General features: G+C 46.8%; 1 protein-coding gene across 11 annotated transcripts; it reads right to left on the bottom strand.

Annotated features, from left to right (window-relative positions):
• Positions 1-348: 348 nt before the first annotated feature.
• On the bottom strand, positions 349-18129 carry sec31a (SEC31 homolog A, COPII coat complex component). 11 transcript variants are annotated; one of them, XM_020053550.2, is made up of 30 exons: positions 17930-18129; positions 17177-17256; positions 16334-16457; positions 15843-16041; positions 15478-15573; positions 15185-15325; positions 14600-14742; positions 13665-13764; positions 13339-13500; positions 13027-13179; positions 12301-12531; positions 12133-12207; positions 11923-11964; positions 11273-11326; positions 10529-11185; positions 9998-10100; positions 9709-9887; positions 9236-9362; positions 8935-9080; positions 8176-8349; positions 7767-8054; positions 7472-7567; positions 5063-5168; positions 4078-4455; positions 3457-3501; positions 2654-2712; positions 2275-2529; positions 1998-2117; positions 1758-1829; positions 349-1593 (listed from the first exon to the last, which is right to left on the bottom strand). In XM_020053550.2, exons 2-30 carry the CDS (start codon positions 17253-17255, stop codon positions 1414-1416), a joined length of 4584 nt encoding a protein of 1527 aa, XP_019909109.2. In that variant the 5' UTR covers position 17256; positions 17930-18129; the 3' UTR covers positions 349-1413. The 11 variants fall into 11 exon arrangements, with proteins under 11 accessions (XP_019909109.2, XP_012992489.2, XP_010862064.2 ...); XM_013137035.3 differs by having other exon boundaries at positions 10529-11035; XM_010863762.4 differs by having other exon boundaries at positions 10529-10807.
• Between the last annotated feature and the right edge of the window lie 260 nt (positions 18130-18389).

Below are 18389 nucleotides of genomic sequence, written 5' to 3'. Positions count from 1 at the left end.
AATTAAAAATATAGAATTACAGTAATGATGTAGCAGAAATGTCATACATTTACAGCTGAAAGCTCATACAGTGCTTTTCTGCCTTCCTCTGCTTCATGTCAGTAAAGAGAGGCAGGCAGTCAGAGCTTTCCAGTCCCTGCTGTCGCAGGCACAGTAGCTGCAGCTGTGATGCTGCTAATATGGGAACATGTAGAGCAAGGAACTCCTAGGTGCAAGACAAAATAACTTCTCTTATACAATTCTGATTGGCAATAGGACTGTCTGTAAACATGGATGTTTGATACACGAAAATAACTTTTTATAAGATACACATGAGGCCTAGTTGATAGGAGGACAGGCAAGAGATTGTTATAAATGCTTATAGTGATCATCTTTATTTTTTTATTACATAAAAAAAACATTACCAGTTCGAGATACTAAAAAGGCTGAGGAAGGCTCTATACAGTCAAGTAACATATATGGCATAATCTTTTCAGTTCACAAACCACACTGCGTTCAGAGTATCCTGAGAACATGATTAGTTAGAGGCCCACTAGCAAATAATTTGATAGTACTTGTAATGGAAAAGTCTAAAGTTGCATATAAAATGAACATCTCAAAGCCTATGATATTTAAGATATTAAAAAACTATGAAGCAGCATGTTGTAAATAAATACTATTTATTGAAAATATTGCATGTTGTCGATTGAAAAAGTATTTTTCTTACCAACATAAAGTGACCAACAGACTGGTTTAATCAGCAACAGCCTAAATCATACTGATGACAAGAACTGAGAAGAACATTTAAACGCTATTGCATGGTCACAATGGCATGATGACAAATAAATATGTCCTTATTATCCTGACATTAATAAAACCCAATTAAAACAGTCTGATTATGATTCCAGGCATAATGTCTGAGCATGCATTTCTCCTGGGTCTTAAGTTACAGTCTCTGGTTAAAAGGGGTGCAACCCCCCATTGCACACTGCTCTGTCTGAAAATCATAACACTGAAATTAAAACAGAATGAAAAAAAAAAGAAATTATAAAACAACAAAAGAATGAAGAAATATCTAAAAACAACATAAGATATCCTAAAACTGTTTCCTTTTAAAACACATGATTCAAGTTAAAACAAGACTGGCAATATTAATACATGTTGGTCCGTTCTGCATGATTTAAATGTGCTGTAGAGATACTGGTGGCATGGCTTGTGTTTGAGTTGTATAAGGAAGTGGGAGGGTTCTCTGAGTTTGGATTAAAAACAAGAAGGATCGGGCGGTGACGTCATACAACCGTGAGATTCTGCAGGAAGTCGAACAACTATGGGAGCCAAATTAGCTCCAACTATGTCTACTTCCTGGTCTCTTACGACATTCTCTGATCGGCCCCTTCTCATTTTTGCCCCAGACTCTGAGGGTGGGCAAGGCTTTCAGACACCTAGCTTGTTGGCTTGTGTCAACACCACCTTCAGCACAGGCATGAAGGCAGACGTCTCGCTGAAGTTGCTGCTGCTTACAATGTGTGTGTGGATGTTCAGGCTCTCCATGTAGGATCGGGAATCAATACACTGCACAATGTTGTGCAGCCCTCCAACAATGGCAGGAGAGAGCTAGAGGAAGACAGAGAATGAAACAAAGAGGGAGACAGAGAGACAGTGAGAGAGAGACAGGGGAAGTGGGAGAGATGTGTCGTGTGAGTACACATCTCAAAATGACACGCTACATTGTGAAATGGACCTCTGAATTGTACAAATATAGAACTCTTCCAACTTACGGTCTGCTCTCTCAGCTTGTCGTAGAGGGCCTCAAGGCGTTTGTGGGCGTCGTCAAGCTTCCTCTTGGTTTGCTGTAGGTAGACAGGAAGAAATACGAATGCCCTTAAATCAACAACCCTACACAGAGGACATATCTGACGAGGAACCATGAATATTTCTATACAGATAACAAAATTAGGAAATTGCAGCATATGATAATTTATGCACGTTGGAGCTATGCTTCAAAATTCTATACTCACAGGGTCTGTGGCAGCAGCCAAGCATTTCTGGATGAGGCCCTCGAAGGTGTTCTTCAGGACGAGGTGCTCCGCCGGGATGGGCTTTTTAGTGATCTTCTCAGCAGGGATAGACTGCATCGACTGTTGAGTTAACAGTGACACCACACTTACCAAACATTGGACCTTTCTAAGTTATAATGGTACCACCTCCTAATGTTAAGCGCTTTGAGGCCAGTACAACTGGTGTTAAGCATGGTCAACTATACACCTGTCATTCCGTTCATGTATGATCTAGCACCTGTATGACCTCTCCGATAGGGGCTCCGGGTGCTCCCTCCACACTCCCTCCGCGCGTCTTCGGCAGGCCAGGGTTGAAGATTGGGGGGGCCATCTGCTGCTGCATGCCCTGGTAAGGTGTCTGGATCTGGGTTTGGTCTGGGGCCATGGCCTGGGGGGGCATGGAGTGGGGCTGCTGGGCCTGAGGGTCCCCGGCACCCAGAGGGGAAAAGATGGGGGCTGTGATGGGGGCAGGCGGAGTGTAGTTCTCTGGGACCTGTAAGGGTGGAGAGGGTGGGTTAGTTTGCATGTTCCCTGCTCCTGTGTCCTGACGAACTTCTGACCCCAGGTCAGCTATCCCAGCATGACAATGTAAACGGTCGTCGTGCAACAGGTCTCACCTTCTTCTTCTTTGAATCTCTGGTCAGGTTGGGAGGGTCGTTCCAGCCGTTCTGAGGGCCTGTTGACAAGCAGATAGAAAACCCATTACTCATTTGTCCCCTCATTTTAGCCTGGGTGCCACGCTGTTAATCTCTGTGCCTTAAAAACAGGTTAGCTTGCCAGGCTAACATGAGCATGGCAAGAGAGATCAACAGAGACAATAGGACTTGTTTTTCATAAGCTGGTTTTGATAGATGGAAACAAAATATTTTCACATGATTTCATGAGTAGAATGTAAGGAAAAATGATGATTGCTTTAATTGCTGATTTTTTTATGATTTAAACCACCAGTTGTATTCAATAGTGTATCATCACCAAGCACAGCAGGTTTGTTTGGCAATTTTTCTTGTGCCACTTGATTCATCAGGATAGCCAAGGACCGAACTGAAGGATACCAACCTGAATCTATTTCACTTAATCCAACATTTGTGACTCAATGACACCCTGCAGTTCACCCAACTTAAGCTTGTATCAATGTTTACTTCCCTAGCAAGTGTGTCAAGGCTAGTATGATTACTGTCATGGGAGCCTTAAGTCTATGACCATGCTGATTAAGCAATAGCGCCCCTTAAAATGAGATGGTTTGAAATCAGCTGCTGGTTCTTTGATTGAAAGCGGAACGTTCTGTTGATTGTCAGTCTCACTAAAATTGGTTGAGGCCTGTAGTCGGGTTTGATTAGTATGCTCTGGTCGAGCCCAGAGGCAGAAATATTCAGGCAGGAATAGTATAAGGTAGCGGATACAGCTGTAGGTTTCAATTCACCTTCCCCTTCCAAGACACAGGTAGTGTCTGCTGGATAATATCCCTCTGTGGATGACATGAATAAACTGTAGAACACTTCACAACAGGGGCACACAGAGAACACATGCCAGTTCCAATAACAGCTAGGGAACTAACACTCACGACTCAACACGTGTGCCTCTAACAACGTCCCATGTGATTTAATTTAACAAGGTCACGCTAATTACCCGTTCACATATGGCTTTCCCCAAAAGGCAAAAGAGGGCCCTGAGGACTAACAGGGGCCCCACTGAGAAATGCTAGCTTAGCTTTCCTCACCCGGGGAGTGAGGCGTGAGAGAGTGGCAGCTGTTGAATATCTGAAGGCTGTCTCTGTGTGCTGGCACCATGCAGACACGTAGCCACTCGACCCTACAGTTACACGCTGTCTAAACAGCTGCTGTCACTTCCACCATTAACACCCGTTCCATAGCATCCTCCACTGGACACGTCAGGGTGGCGATTCTGGCTGACCTTTGAAACCTATCCGTGGCAACACTGAACTGGTTAAAAGGCATTGCTTCGTCCTAAGAGGTGTGGCTGCTGAAGTGACAACCCTCTAAATGAGTACGGTCATGTAGAGAGGGGCGGAGCCAGTGCGGACCTGTTCTCTGAGAGGCCGGGACTTGGTGGGAGGCGGTTTCAGGCCGTGTACCTGAGGATCCAGCTGGTGGGGGAGGCGGCATGTACGAGGCAGGTGACCCCGGTCCGCCATGTTGGAAAGACGCTCCAGAGGACAGAGGAGAGAAGGAGGTGGCAGAAGCAGGAGAGAAAGGAGTCTGAGACAAAGGGGCGGAGGACGCAGGCTGGCCCGTGAAAGGGGGTGGGTAGAGGGGTTGTTGAGTGTACTGGGGCATGAAGCCTGGAGCCGGGGCTTCAGGTGAGGAGCAGAAAGAGGGAGGAGGAGGCGCAGAGTATTGAAGAGGTGAATAGATAGATGGCCCTCCAGCGTCAGCCTGGTACTGACTGGCTGGAGGGTAGGCTGAGGGTTCAACAGGAGAAAGAACAGCATGCATTAGTCATTTAGTTCCCGTTCATCTGCTCACTGTTGTATTTTAAAAGTAGTAACATGCATCCTTATTTCTAACAGTTCATGAAGCAGTTTTATCTCAGGGAATGTTGACTATACATGGTTACAATACAGAAAACATGCATCAAATTAGTTAGAACTTCATTCACGAGTATTTCGATGCCGAGACTTTCAGGCACAGAAGAAATTCCTTTCAGAATGGAACGTCATGCAAAGAGGGTTAACAGCCAAACACGGTCATTACAGATTTTAGGGTGATATTTCATGTTCCGAAACATCGCCGTGTAAGTCTACAGCTCAACTAATTAGCAAAGAACATTCAAAAGAGAAAAAAACTGGAAAGAGTGTGATGGTTTGAATTTTTACAGTAAGGTATTGAAGATAACTGTCCTTGACGTCAGACAACCTGAATACCCAAAGCTAGCTCCTGTATGTGCAGGCTAAACACATGACCAGTTGGAGGAAGTAGCCACACACAGGTGTTCAGTCTGAAATTGTTCTTGCATGTTTACAGGGAACCTTTAACCTGGAAGTGGTATTGACGTTAAGAAAGCCTTACGCTGGTACTGATGGGAGAACATAGGGGGGAAGGCAGCGGACGAAGAGGCCGGGGGAGCTGCAGACCCAGGGGGCGGCGCTCCGTACATGGCAGGTGTCTGTTCAGCCTGTGGAGACAGACAGGACAAACACAGGAAATGACATCACACACCCAAACACCAATGGCTGTATTCCAAATGATAGTCAAGTACCTTTATTGGACACTCATATTGGGCAGAGGCACATTCCCTGGCTTGTAAAGACTAGCTTATAACACAGCCTTTGGAAAGCAGGACGTAACCAGGGATTCACTTCCTGGTCTTACCTCCCCTTTCATGGCGTGTCAGATCATGTCAATGAGCAGCACTGTGTTAGAGGGAGACCTGAACACTAGTACTATAGCTGAAAGGGACCAGGCGGTGTGGGGAATGTGGGGACAGAGCCGTGACAGGACATTACAGTTCAGGTAGAGAGATAGAGGTTTTGCATTGTGGGTGTCAGTCGATGACCCTGAAGTTGGGGTTCGGTTAGGGTGTGGGAAACAGCAGCAGGAGGACTGCAGATAATTACAGCCCCCCATTGGTCCAACTCTCTGGACGTAAGTTAGTGGGGCTCTGGTGAGGGGCTCAGGGGTGAAAGGTCAGGGGCATATTGCTGTGAAACTTATAAATGTGCCAAGACTAACTGTACCAGAGAAGATGAAGAACACAAGTAATATTATTGATAACAGTCTAGTAAGCATACAATTTGAAAAATACACAAATGGTGTTAATCATTCCATTACAAGCAATGTAGTCAACAAATTCATGATCTTCCAGCTACACCGTATGGGTCTACAGTCAACCAGAGAAAACATGAAACCAGCAGAGGCCAGGGGAAAGCGCTAGGAAGAAATAACTACAAAACTAACAACTGCACAACTAACAACTGCACAACTACAAAAGGTTGGGAGGTACCACCCAAAAATGACAAAGCTGGGCAAATAGAGTTGTGCTCAAAAGTTTGCATACCATTGGAGAAATTGGTAATATATGTACCATTTGTACAGAAAACATTAGTGGGCAGGTTAAACACACTTATGGGATTCACATTCAACTGTAGGTCATAACAGAATGGCACAAACATAAAACATGGCAACAAAGAATAAAATGACCTGACCCCTGTTCAAAAGTCTGCATACCCTTAGTTCTTAATACTGTGTATTGCCCCCTTTAGCATTTTGTAATAGTTGTTTATGAGGCCCTGAATTCTTCCAGGTGGTATAGCTGCCCATTCATCTTGGCAAAATGCCTCCAGGTCATGCAAAGTCTTTGGTCGTCTTGCATGAACAGCACGTTTGAGATCTCCCCAGAGTGGCTCAATGATATTAAGGTCAGGAGACTGTGATGGCCACTCCAGAACCTTAACCTTTATCTGCTGTAACCACTGGAGGGTCAACTTGGCCTTGTGCTTAGGGTCATTTTCGTGCTGGAAAGTCCAAGAGCGTCCCATGCGCAGCTTTCATGTAGAAGAATGCAAATTGTCTGCCGTATTTTCTGATAACATGCAGCATTCATCTTGCCATTAATTTTCACAAGATTCCCTGTGCCTTTAGAGCTCACACACCCCCAAAACATCAGGCAGCCACCACCATGCTTCACAGTGGGGATGGTATTCTGTTCACTATAGGCCTTGTTGACCCCTCTCCAAACATAGCGGTTATGGTTGTGAATATAAAGCTAAATTTTGGTCTCGTCACAAATTAGTGTGCCAGAAGCTGTGAGGTGTATCAAGGTGTTGTGGGGCATATTGTAACCGGTCTATTTTGTGGCATTGGCACAGTAAAGGCATCTTTCTGGCAACTCGACCATGCAGCTCATTTTTGTTCAAGTATCGTCATATTGTGCTCCTTGAAACAACCACGCCGTCTTTTTTCCAGAGCAGGCTGTATTTCTCCTGAGGTTACCTATGGGTATTTCTTTGTATCCCGAACAATTCTTCTGACAGTTTTGGCTGAAATCTTTCATGGTCTACCTGACCGTGGCTTGGTATCAAGAGATCCGTGAATTTTCCACTTCTTAATAACTGATTTAACAATACTGACTGGCATTTGCAAGGCTTTGGATCTTTTTATATCCTTTCCCATTTTATAAAGTTCCATTATCTTGTTACACAGGTCTTTCGACAGTTCTTTTTTTGCATGATCAGACATTTTCAAATTCAATGCCAAAATGTCACAGTTTCTGCCAGGGTATGCAAACTTATGAGCACAACTGTAAACATGTAAGGCTTAGAGATAGGGGTGTTCAGTCAGCTTTTAAAATAAGAGTTTGGTTAGTCAGGAGGGTGACATAACTGTACACTAGCCCAAACAGTAGAAGCCAAGCTGGCAGTATGATACGGAGGTGTGTGAGTGTGGCCACAGCCACAGTGAGGGCCAGTGTGTGGGTACCTGGGGCTCAGTGACGGCGGGGCCTAGAGGAGGGGCACTGGGAAGAGCAGTGGGAGTTTGGTTACTCCAGGAGGTCACTGTAGAGGCAGACCTCACCTGGAGAACACACACAGACCGCATGGTACACACAAACACACCAATGACGACCACACGGTGGAGGAGCCTCAACAGAAGCCCTCTCAGCGGACAACATGAAGGAAAAAGGGCCAGGCTTGAATAACACCCGGGTGTACTGACTGGGTCGGTACTGAGGACCAGCAACCATTTAGGGGATAGCCACGAGGCTGTTCCTTACCGGCTGGTAGTACTGTGGCTGTGACGGGACTGAGGTTGGCACCGGGGCTGGCGTTGGTGCGGGCTGCTGGGGTACCATGGGAGGTTGGGCCGGGGCGAAGAGGGGCCTCTGTTGGCCCGTTCCGGGCTGGGGCGTGGGGGTGAAGAGAGGCCTGGGTTGGCCCCCTGTGGGGTGGGGAGCCAGGGGTTGTGGCTGGACCTGGGCCACAGGTGTTGGGGCCGTTGCCGAGACGGGCGACGGTTGGCCCAGAGCTCTGCTGAGACGGTCGCGCAACTGCTGCACCGCGACCTGGAGGCGGAGACAACGCCGTAGAATTACAACTACTAGAACAGACGTTTTACGATTCAGGACAAGAAGTCGAAGGAAGATTATCTGCAAAACATATAGTGTGTGTGTGTGTGTCTCTGACCTGCTCTGTGTCGTGGGGCAGGTATGCTATGGCGGTGGTGAGGTTGCCCTGGGAGGCTAGCAGGCTGGCGTACTGACTCATCTTCTCGCCCAGAAGATGCCCCACGGCTGAGGGCCCGGAGGCACGGCTCTGGTCCACGGCCCTGCGGAGAACCACTACCTTCTCCATCAGGTCCTGCAGTAACACAGGCAACAGAGCCATGGTTGAATTTGAATGAACTAACAAATTAAATAAAAGATTTCCATGACCATTCAACAATTTAATCAGGCTACTATTTAAACATAACGATATAGGTTATTTGACATCAACTCGACAGCCCCACGGGGGGGGGGTAGATACCTGCAAAGACGCGCCATTCACAGCCTATTCATTTGGGGAAATGGCCTCATAAACTAATGTAAATACTACAGCCTGTGTTCTTAAAAATAATCGTTCTATGTATTCTTTTTCGTTTCTTCTTTTTTTTCGTATAATAAGACCTTCATTACAAAAACAAGTTTTTTTCAAATTCATTAACCATTGGGAAAAATAACTAATTCTGTAATTCAGATTGAGTTTGATCATCAGTTTGATGAGGACCCAGTAGATGAATTGATGCTCTGGTTGGATGGTGATGCTGTGGAAGAGAATGTGTATGCTAATAGGGCCAATCCGTATGCAAATGTCGAGAAACTGCGTGCGGCTCTGGCTGACACTGTTGGTCTGAAAGGCCTGGCGTTTCTAGTGTTAAGTGACAGAAAACCAGCAGGACAGGGGTACCTGCAGAGACAGAGGGCAGTGTCCATCCTGCGCGCCTGTCCAGCAGGAAACCAGCTTCTCCACATTGCCGGAGCAGATATAACACAGGGAGGCCCGAGTCTGCAGCCGCTCGTCCTCCGCAGCCTCCAGTCTGCAGCCGAGCAGGTCTGTAGAAACAGGAGCACGGCCGCGCACATGTTCACGCACAGCCCGGTGGAATGGAATGGAAAGACGAGGGAGAGAAAGGGGAAGAAGGACAGATATAGAAAAAAAACCCATTTAAGAGAAAATGAGGAGGCCACGGAAGGGGGTCAGCTCCTACCACACAGGGAGGAGAACTCCTCAGAATGGGCGTAGGTCATGACCGCAGCCAGAGCCTCCTTCCAGTTCTGCAGCTCACAAGTCTGTAGCACGTCACGCCAGTCCTCCGTTACCACGGCACTGATCAGCTGCCCAGCCATGACAAATCAAATGATACAGTCGTCAATATAACACTATTATCACCACTGCAGAATCACTGTGCTCAGGAGTTCACACGACAGCCAATACAGTACATTGATCCCAGAGGATACGTTGATGATAATCATTCAAATCAGAGTAAAAACAAGTTCTGAGTGGCGGTTCAATGCTCTTCACTGACCCACTATGGTATTACCTCTGTGCATTTACATCAATTCCCTGTGTACATGTAAGTAGCCAATACAGGAATACCATATCATGAATCAATCAACTTATCATGGTATTTTCTGGAAATGACAGTGTGTTAAGGGGGTCTGTTCAGTGTCAGTGTGCTACCTTGGTGATCTTGCTGTGGGTCATGGTGAAGTACTTCTGCTGTGTTTTCTTCAGAAGCTCCGCCCCCCCAGCGATGGCCAGGATGATGCTGTCTGCCATGCGGTTGTCATGGAGACAGAGTTCCACCGCGCCCTCAAAGTTCCCGGTCAGCAGGGCTTGTGTGATCAGGCCGTCCACGTCTGACGGGACAAACCAACAGCTGTTCATTTTCACACTTCAACAAAACACCGGAACACAGTCGGCCTGAACTATGAACAACAGACAGGTGGAAACATCAACTGATCTTTACCCTGACTGACAGTGAGGTCAATGCCCTCAGGGGCTGGGGCTGGATCCAAGGGCCCCTCTGGAAGGCTAGCCACTACCTCCGCGTCCACCGGTACGGCTGGCTCCTGACAGACCAGAGAGGGTTTTCCAATTGAATCTGACTTTGAGCAGTGTCCTCACTTGAGTCAGAGTACAACTGCAACTATTGCACAAATAACCTGCTTCCATTTGGGTCTCAACTGCATTTACTCAAAAGCACGACAACAACCAATGCCATTACTACACACCCCTTATACGACCTACCGTCACAGAGAGCGGTACATAGTAGAACAGAAGCGTGAGTCAAACACAGAGACAGAATCTGAATTCAAAGGGAAATCGGGGACTAGTAATTGCGCTACATCGTTAGAGATGAGACAATGTGAAAGCAGGGCAACAATATTAATGTGGAACTATGAGAACGGGTGGGGGTACAGTTAGGTGGAGAACAACGATAAGGGGTGTGGTAACAGCACTATGTGCCCCTCTCAGGGATGGAGTGTGGGGAGGGTACCTCCTCCAGAGGAATCGCTTCATCCACCGTCTGTTCCTCCACAACGGGCCCAGCTTCAGCCTCGAGGTTACCAGGCTCTGTCAGGTCTACCTCTGCTTCCGCTGGATCCAGAGCTCCAGTCATTTCCAGCGCCGCTGCCGGTCGGAGGTTTCCAGCAGCGATGAGGTCAAACGGATCTTCCGGTTCTGACTCCGGAACGAGTTCCGGTTGTGCTGTGGGCTGGAGAAGAGTGGCACTGGTGTCGTCCAACGCAACTTGGGGCGGGAGATCTGCTAGAGGCTGCAGGGTGGAGACAGGAGGAGCAGCCATGTGGGTGAGGGGGAGTTCAGCCTCTAGAGGAGGCTGTTCATCAGACACTTCACCATACAGGCCCAACAGAGAGACAGGCTGTAAGTCAACTTGGTTCAACATCGAAACGAGCTGCATGTCCACCGGGTTGAAAGCATCAGGTATGCCCGGGAGGTCAGCTGGGGCGGCCAGAGTGAGGTCATTTTCTGGCTCAAGATTCTGGCCAACGTGCAAGACAAGAGGCAGGTGGTCAGCGCTTGGTTCAAGCATTGGGACAGATTGGAGGACAGTCATTGGATCAGAAGTAGGTGAAAAGCCACCACTGGGCAGGAGGGCAAGCTCCGGCTCTGGATGGGGATCAGGTTCAGGCTGGAGGGCAGGCGGAAGCAGGGGTTTGAGAGAAGGGTGGTCTGGCTCAGTGCTGAGCGGGACAGCAGGGATGGGGTCAGGCCATACCTTTGGTTCTGGGTCAGCGTCAGAAGCAGAGGTCGGGGAAGGATCAGGCGCTGGCTGCACACATTCACACAGCACAAGGAGAGCAGCAGGAGGAGTAAAAGATGTGTAAAAAAGAGAGCCAGATCACACAGTCCAGCAGAGAAGAGTAGACCGAGATTCGTAGAACAACATTCACCAGAATCATTGACAAACCCCTTTCTGTTTCTGTTCATCGAAATAGTAGTACCATTGGCTTTTAGGTTCATTAACATCAGAATCACCAAAGTTTTAGCAGTTAAGAACCAAATCATAAAATAGCAAGGTAAAATTGATGGGAAGGCCAAATCAAAATGATCTGTTACAAGTCAGGAACATGATTCAACAACTAACAGTTGTGCTGACACATCCCTTTCTTACTTCCTACTCATTGTCACATGAACAATTGTATTGTGAAAATGTAGAGTTACATCATAGTTTTTTAACCGACCACATACACTCTCCTGTATGAATTATGAAACCAAAGCCACACACACACAGTCAATGAGCAGAGCCTTACTGCATTAGCAGCTTTAGCATCTACTTAACCACACACTAAACCTTCAGATGCCATGTTGGTTATTGTCTTTTCACAGATAATGAATTATGTTTCCAACCCACACAAAATGACTTACCTCTTTGGGTTGAATAGGTTTTTCCTCTAAAGCCACTGCAATCTGTAAACCAAAGACCAAGAACTACTGTTAAACCAGATAGACAGCGGTACCATCCGACGGGTCGTTGAGACAGACAGCATTACCGTCCGACTGGTCTGTCAGACAGACAGACAGAACACAGATAAACATCCACCGATGTCATCCGGTGAAATTAATTTGCCACCTGACCTTTGCTGCTAGCTCCTCTTTCTTGTATCCCAAAAGCTCCAGGTACTTTCCACGGGCGTCGTTCTCAAAGTTCACCTGAGAAACCAATTTAACAAGGGAGAAGGTAAGAAGCAGATATTTTTCAGCAGTACAGAGAGACAAACTTTCTGACCATGTTTCTAACCCTACCTTCAGAAAAGCCCAGACTGTCTTCTCAAACTCATTCTGGGCCGCGCCAATCTTTTTCTGGCAGAAGTCAGCGAAGCCGCCAGCCGCCAGTGTGGCCTGCAGCTGGGCCGAGCGCTCCAGGAAGGCGGTCTCGGTGACAACCTGACTGATGTGGACCACACGAGCTACGGGCTGCTGAGGCTGCTCTGGGCTGAGCTTGGTGTTCTCCAATGACACCAGCTTACCACCAAACTGGAGGGCAAGAGAAACAGGGAGAGGACAACACATTCATTTGCCTGGCAACACAAACCCCTTGCTGCCGCTAAATGATACGCTAGCAAACGTAGAGCAGTGAAAGATTTCCATCTATTTATTAGACCCATATGGACAACTTCAAAGGAGGCAGGACAGGATGTTGTGCATCATCCATCTAGGAACGCAACCCACAGACATAGAGACAGGGACCCACAGAAACCCGCAGACATAAAGACGGGGACCCACAGAAACAAAGACGGGGACCCACAGAAACCCACAGACATAGAGACGGGGACCCACAGAAACCCACAGACATAAAGACGGGGACCCACAGAAACCCACAGACATAAAGACGGGGACCCACAGAAACCCACAGACATAGAGACGGGGACCCACAGAAACCCACAGACATAGAGACGGGGACCCACAGAAACCCACAGACATAGAGACGGGGACCCACAGAAACCCACAGACATAAAGACGGGGACTCACAGCAAAGGAGGCTCCCACGGGTCTGCGGAGCCACTTGGGGGGCTTCTTGAGCGGGCTGAGAGCAGCATGGCCGGCCGGGGCCTGGGGAAGCTGCAGAGGGGGCAGAGTCTGACCCATCCCAAACGGATCCATGTTGCCAAACGACTGGCCTATCTGGTAGAGAGACCGGCCAAAGACAGGCACAGCTTTACTTTTTAATAGAATGAATCAGGTATTTATTCACCAGAACTTTTCTCGGCAATGGGCTAAAACGGAAGACCGACATGGAAAGCCGTTTCCAACCTTTCCTCTGGTCGTTAAACGGCTACCCACCGTGTCCGCCTGTGTCTGACTGACAGCCTGGCTGCTGCCCCCCATGATGGAGTAGACGCTGATGTGGCCGTCGAAGGCGGCGGCAGACAGCACGGCCGGGTTTCTGGGGCACCACTGGATATCAAAGCACCACTGAGTACTGGTGGGAAGCTCATACAGCACCTGGAGAGGAGCCACCACAAACAAAAACCATTCAAAGACAAACGGCTACAGGATGTCTGGTTAAATTAAGGTGTGTATGAGTCTGTCTCAGTAATTATAATTATTAGTGTTACAGTCTGTAGTTAGGGACCTCACTAAGTATGTCTGTGGAACCAAACACTCACTTCGGCAGTGTTGGGGTTCCAACAGAGGATTCGGTTGTCTTTTCCACAACTCAGCAGCAGCTCAGGGTCAGCTACACTCCAGGCAATAGCCAGGACACCCCTAAACACATGACAGACCTCATTGGCTTAAATTCAGTTTCAGTCAAATCTGCTTGTCAGTTGCTATTAGTAGAGACAGGTCTTGGGTGTGCCATCCTATATCACAATAAACATGTTTGGACCGCTCTGTTGTGAAAAATATGTACTTGAATATATATATTTTAAAGGCTGTAAAGTATATTCGGTGTTCCTTAAAATATATTTAACCCTGATTTGGATGGTATTAGAATTCCTTGCAATGTTCAGTAAATGGGTCCTCACATAAACACTAATTGAGTGACTTTGTGCTGACATGTAGCAGCAAGGAAATTACAGGGATTTCCACATAGCTGCTTGCTCCAGCCACAAACAGCGTTCCCATTGGGAAAACAAAGTAAGGCTAGGTGAGAAATAAAGGAATAGTCCCATTTCACAGCACTGGTGGGCTAATTGATACTGTGAAACATCATCCCACTATCACAGCAGATATATTGTCACCATTTTATGAATTCAAATGCAGAGAAATATCATCCCTTGTGTAAAAACCTATGAAGCGTTTGTTTTTCCTTACAGACCAGTACACATGAATAAGGTGGTGCATAGCGACTGTAGGTTGAACTTTTATGTACTTGTAGGCAGGGCCACTTCTCTCACCCATGTAAGAACTAACTCATACTGCAGCCACATTGTTGGGTATTTGCCTAAAATGTGAAGAGACGGGTGCCAGAGCTCAGCCTCAACACATGTTGCATGAACACGTTCCACTCAATAGAAAAGTGTGGACCAGTACAGACAGCCTATCAGGATTCTACAATAGACATTGGAAAAGACATATCAATGGATCCCAGACTGGTTACCTTGTGTGGTTCTCCAGGACTTTGAGAGGGGAGGTGGAGAAGCGCAAGTCCCACATCTGGATAACTGGCATCCTGTCATCCTCCGAGGCTAGAACCAGCTGAGTAGCTACCTCCGGGTTCCACTCAAGCCCAGAGCAGTGCATCTGAACAAGCACACACACCCATCATACAAACAGACAAACCGTCATTTGTTTAGTCAAATATATTGGACGGTTATCATCATTCAGCCCATCTGTCACATGCAATTAAACTACGCTAGGACAAAAGCATGCATCATGCCAAAAGCAACTATCAGGCCAAATCAACTGGAGGTTCAACTGTTACCTGCCACAGTTACTGGGTTCCAGGATGCCGTTTACCTCTCAATTCCATAAAAACTGTCAGTGTTACATTTGCTAAACTCAACTGAAACACAGACATCACAACCAGCTCCACCGTTCACACGAAGCAGCAGGCCAGGGAGAGGCTTTCTGAAGCTGAAGATCAACATGGCAGCCGACAACAAAATAAAACATACCTGCTCAGACAAAAACGGACATGCTGAGGCTTTAACGACACGACAGACATGCAGGTGTTGCTACACACCCTGTTGCTGTGGTCGCTGACTTTGATGATGAGGTCGTTCTTGCGGAGGTCCCAGATGGAGGCGCGGCCACTGGGACTGGCAGAGGCCAAGATGTGCTGGACCTGTCTATTCCAAGCCACACAGCTGATATCCTCCAGAGGCTGAAATAAACAGCCTGGTCATTGAAAATAATCCTCCACTATTAAAATATGTGTCTGCTGTATCCTAACAGACTGGACCAGCCATAAAAAATTGCCAGAAATCACTCCAAAGGCAAAAGTCTTAATTAACCACTCGGTGAAATGGGTCTTACCTGAGTTTTCGGACCAGGTGTCATCGGGGAGCCAAAGTTGTTCAGGTCCCAGATATAAATCTCTGATTCGTTACCTCCTGAAGCCACCAGGTTTGTCTGGGGAATGGAAGAGGAAACCAACACGTTATCACTAGCCCACGGCCACACCGTAAGGGCAATATCAAAAACACTGTCAGAAACCCAGAACAAACGTGTTAGACCAGCCAACAAAACATCTGTATGCCAAACATGTGACCGAAACCCTGGTATCCCCATGAAACATAACTCAAGTGTGATTCGAAATATTTCTTAGAAGAAAGTATGCAAGTATAGCGCACACCTAGAAAGGCAAAGTGTAGTGATGGTAGAGTGTTAATGAGGGGTACCTGGAAGGAGTTGACGTCCAGGGCCCTGACCGGCCCACTGTGTTTGACGTTCTGAGCGATCACAACGTCGCTGTCTCCGGCAATGATCTTGGCTGGGTCGTACAGGATGACGTCACCATTCTCTCCCCCCGCGATGAGCACTCCAGATGGAAGACCCTGCGCGTCCATGCCATGGGGACCCCACGCCAGCTTGTGGTACCTTGTGGACAAGAGCAGCGCATGCTACGATCAAGGCATACGACAATCTAACAAAGATTTGTGTGACAGCTTACTGTTCTGCCCCGATTCCCATTTCTGTAACCCTATGAAAACGATGTTGAACTCTTGGCTAGTTGAGTTATACCAGCTGTTGTTCTGAATTTAACCACAACAGTTTTCACAGCCACTCCTCCCTGCCTGCTCCTCTTTTTCCACCAGAGAAATAGAATTGACACAGGATTTTTCTTCCTCCGGCCTGGTTTGGGTAAAGACTAATGCAAGGGTTACCCCACCTATGGGACGAGGAGTATGCTCCGCGGAGCTTCATGTCCAGAGAAGGCTCAGCCAGGTCCAGCTCAAAGATCTCCAGAGAGGCAGTGGTGCTGAAAGACGCATCGAGCTGCTGGGCTGACGTACCTGGCCACAGAGACATATGAGGGGACAGTTACAACCAGTGCTTAAGTTGTAAATCCGGATGTCCTGGAAAACATTTGGCCGCGAAAGACATAGATCGGTTGGCAAATTGACACAAATAAAGCACACCGGTAGCGCAAATAGCGGAGTCGGATAACTACAAGCTAAACCTTTTACAATCTTTTCAGGTGGTGCTGAGGCTACAAGAGGCTGCAAGAATAGGAACTCTGATTGCTTTTAGGAGAATGTTTACAGTGCAAAGCGAACACAGTGATCGAAAAAGACAAGTCACGCGCAGCAGACCAAATTTGAGAAAAGTAGGTGCCGGAACAAACTGAGGAAAATCTGAGAGGTGCGGGATCCTGTTCCGGCAGGATCCAGCACAAATGAACCACTGGTTAGGACTGACCAGGGAGACTCAGTTATTAAAATGCTGTCCAGGTGGCAAATATTCAGTGTTTCAGTGGAATATCACTAAGTTAAATGCTTTGTTAATTTCAAGGATTTCAAAATCTTCTTATTATGGCTATTTAAACCACAAACATCTTCCAGCTGATAACAGTTGCAGTTAACATCTTCTTTAGTAAATCTGAATCCAACACAGAGAGAAAAGCTTAACCTGCAGCCTAACGCCATTCAGAAACGCATCTGGGGAAATTGCTTCATTATCCTGTAAGTTGAGAGCATGCTCAACAAAGTGTAGAAGACAGGAAAACACACACCTGCCGCCAGGTACACAGGGTGGTGCTGGGCTGGGCTCCAGCTCTGGATGGCTGTGCGGTTGACCTCCTTGAGCTTCATCCTGGTTCAGAGGAAACAAACACACCAAAAACAAGCTTTTAACCCATAGAAAGAATGAATGGATCTTATAACACCACAAACTGAACTCGACAGACAATTAAATTGAAGATCATCTCCATTCCATGATCTAAAAATCACTACAGAGAAGCAGATAAACAGCTGGCTGATGATTAAAATCAAGTACAAAAACTAAAATCTGATTATGACTGGATACGGTGTACTTGAACGTGGTAACAAGTATTTTATGGCAGTAAATATGGTACAGTAGGTAGGGCAAAGGTCCAGTAAAACAAAACTAGAGACATGAAATAGATTCCATGTCGTTCGTCAAGATAGTCACAGGAAAGGAACTTACTACACAATGGAAATGTCATTAAGTACAGTATAGTAATATGCTAAGACGCGAAGCTAATGCTAAAAATGCGTATGTGTCTTTGAATGAGATTATGGTTGACAGAAGAGTTTTTAAGCAAGTATATGCATAGGTGCAAATGACAGTAGTTACTGATCAAACACATGAATTAAACCAGTAGTTAGCGAATGTAGCAACGAAGAAATCTGCGAGCTACTGTAATAAGATAGCAAGGTTTTTCTAGCCATTTAGCTAAGTAGTAGCTAAGCAAAGTGCTGCACAAAACTGAGTAACACACCTAGCTAACTCAAAAAGGGCTTACCTTGGCAGTTCTGGGCGCACTTATAACATGAACACATACATACACAGACAGACAAGCTTCGATTACCCGTGCAAGTTCCCTTTCTTTTGATGCACGATGTATTAGCTAATAGCTAGAAGGCGAAAGCTCCGGGCTGCTGATTGACTGAAATTCCACGTCCCCACTGGTCTTCGGCTCCATCAACGTGGCATACAAATCTCCTCCCCTTCTTGAGAAACTTCCGGGAAACGTTGACTCGTCTATACGTAGCAGGCAGTGATAGCAGGCCATATCTTCAATTGCATGCATGGAAGTCAAGGCCTACTGTACTTTTACTTCGTACCGTTACACCATGTAACTGGAATCTACACGACAGCTATAATGTAACCCCACTTTCACTGTATATTGTAACAAATATAGCAAATGTATAGCAGTCAAACACTAATCATTGAAAAAAATTATATTGTGTTCTTATTTTGTT

This window comes from Esox lucius, chromosome 14, assembly GCF_011004845.1.
Source record: "Esox lucius isolate fEsoLuc1 chromosome 14, fEsoLuc1.pri, whole genome shotgun sequence".
NCBI lineage: Eukaryota > Metazoa > Chordata > Actinopteri > Esociformes > Esocidae > Esox > Esox lucius.
This window is presented reverse-complemented; position numbering and strand designations above follow the sequence as displayed.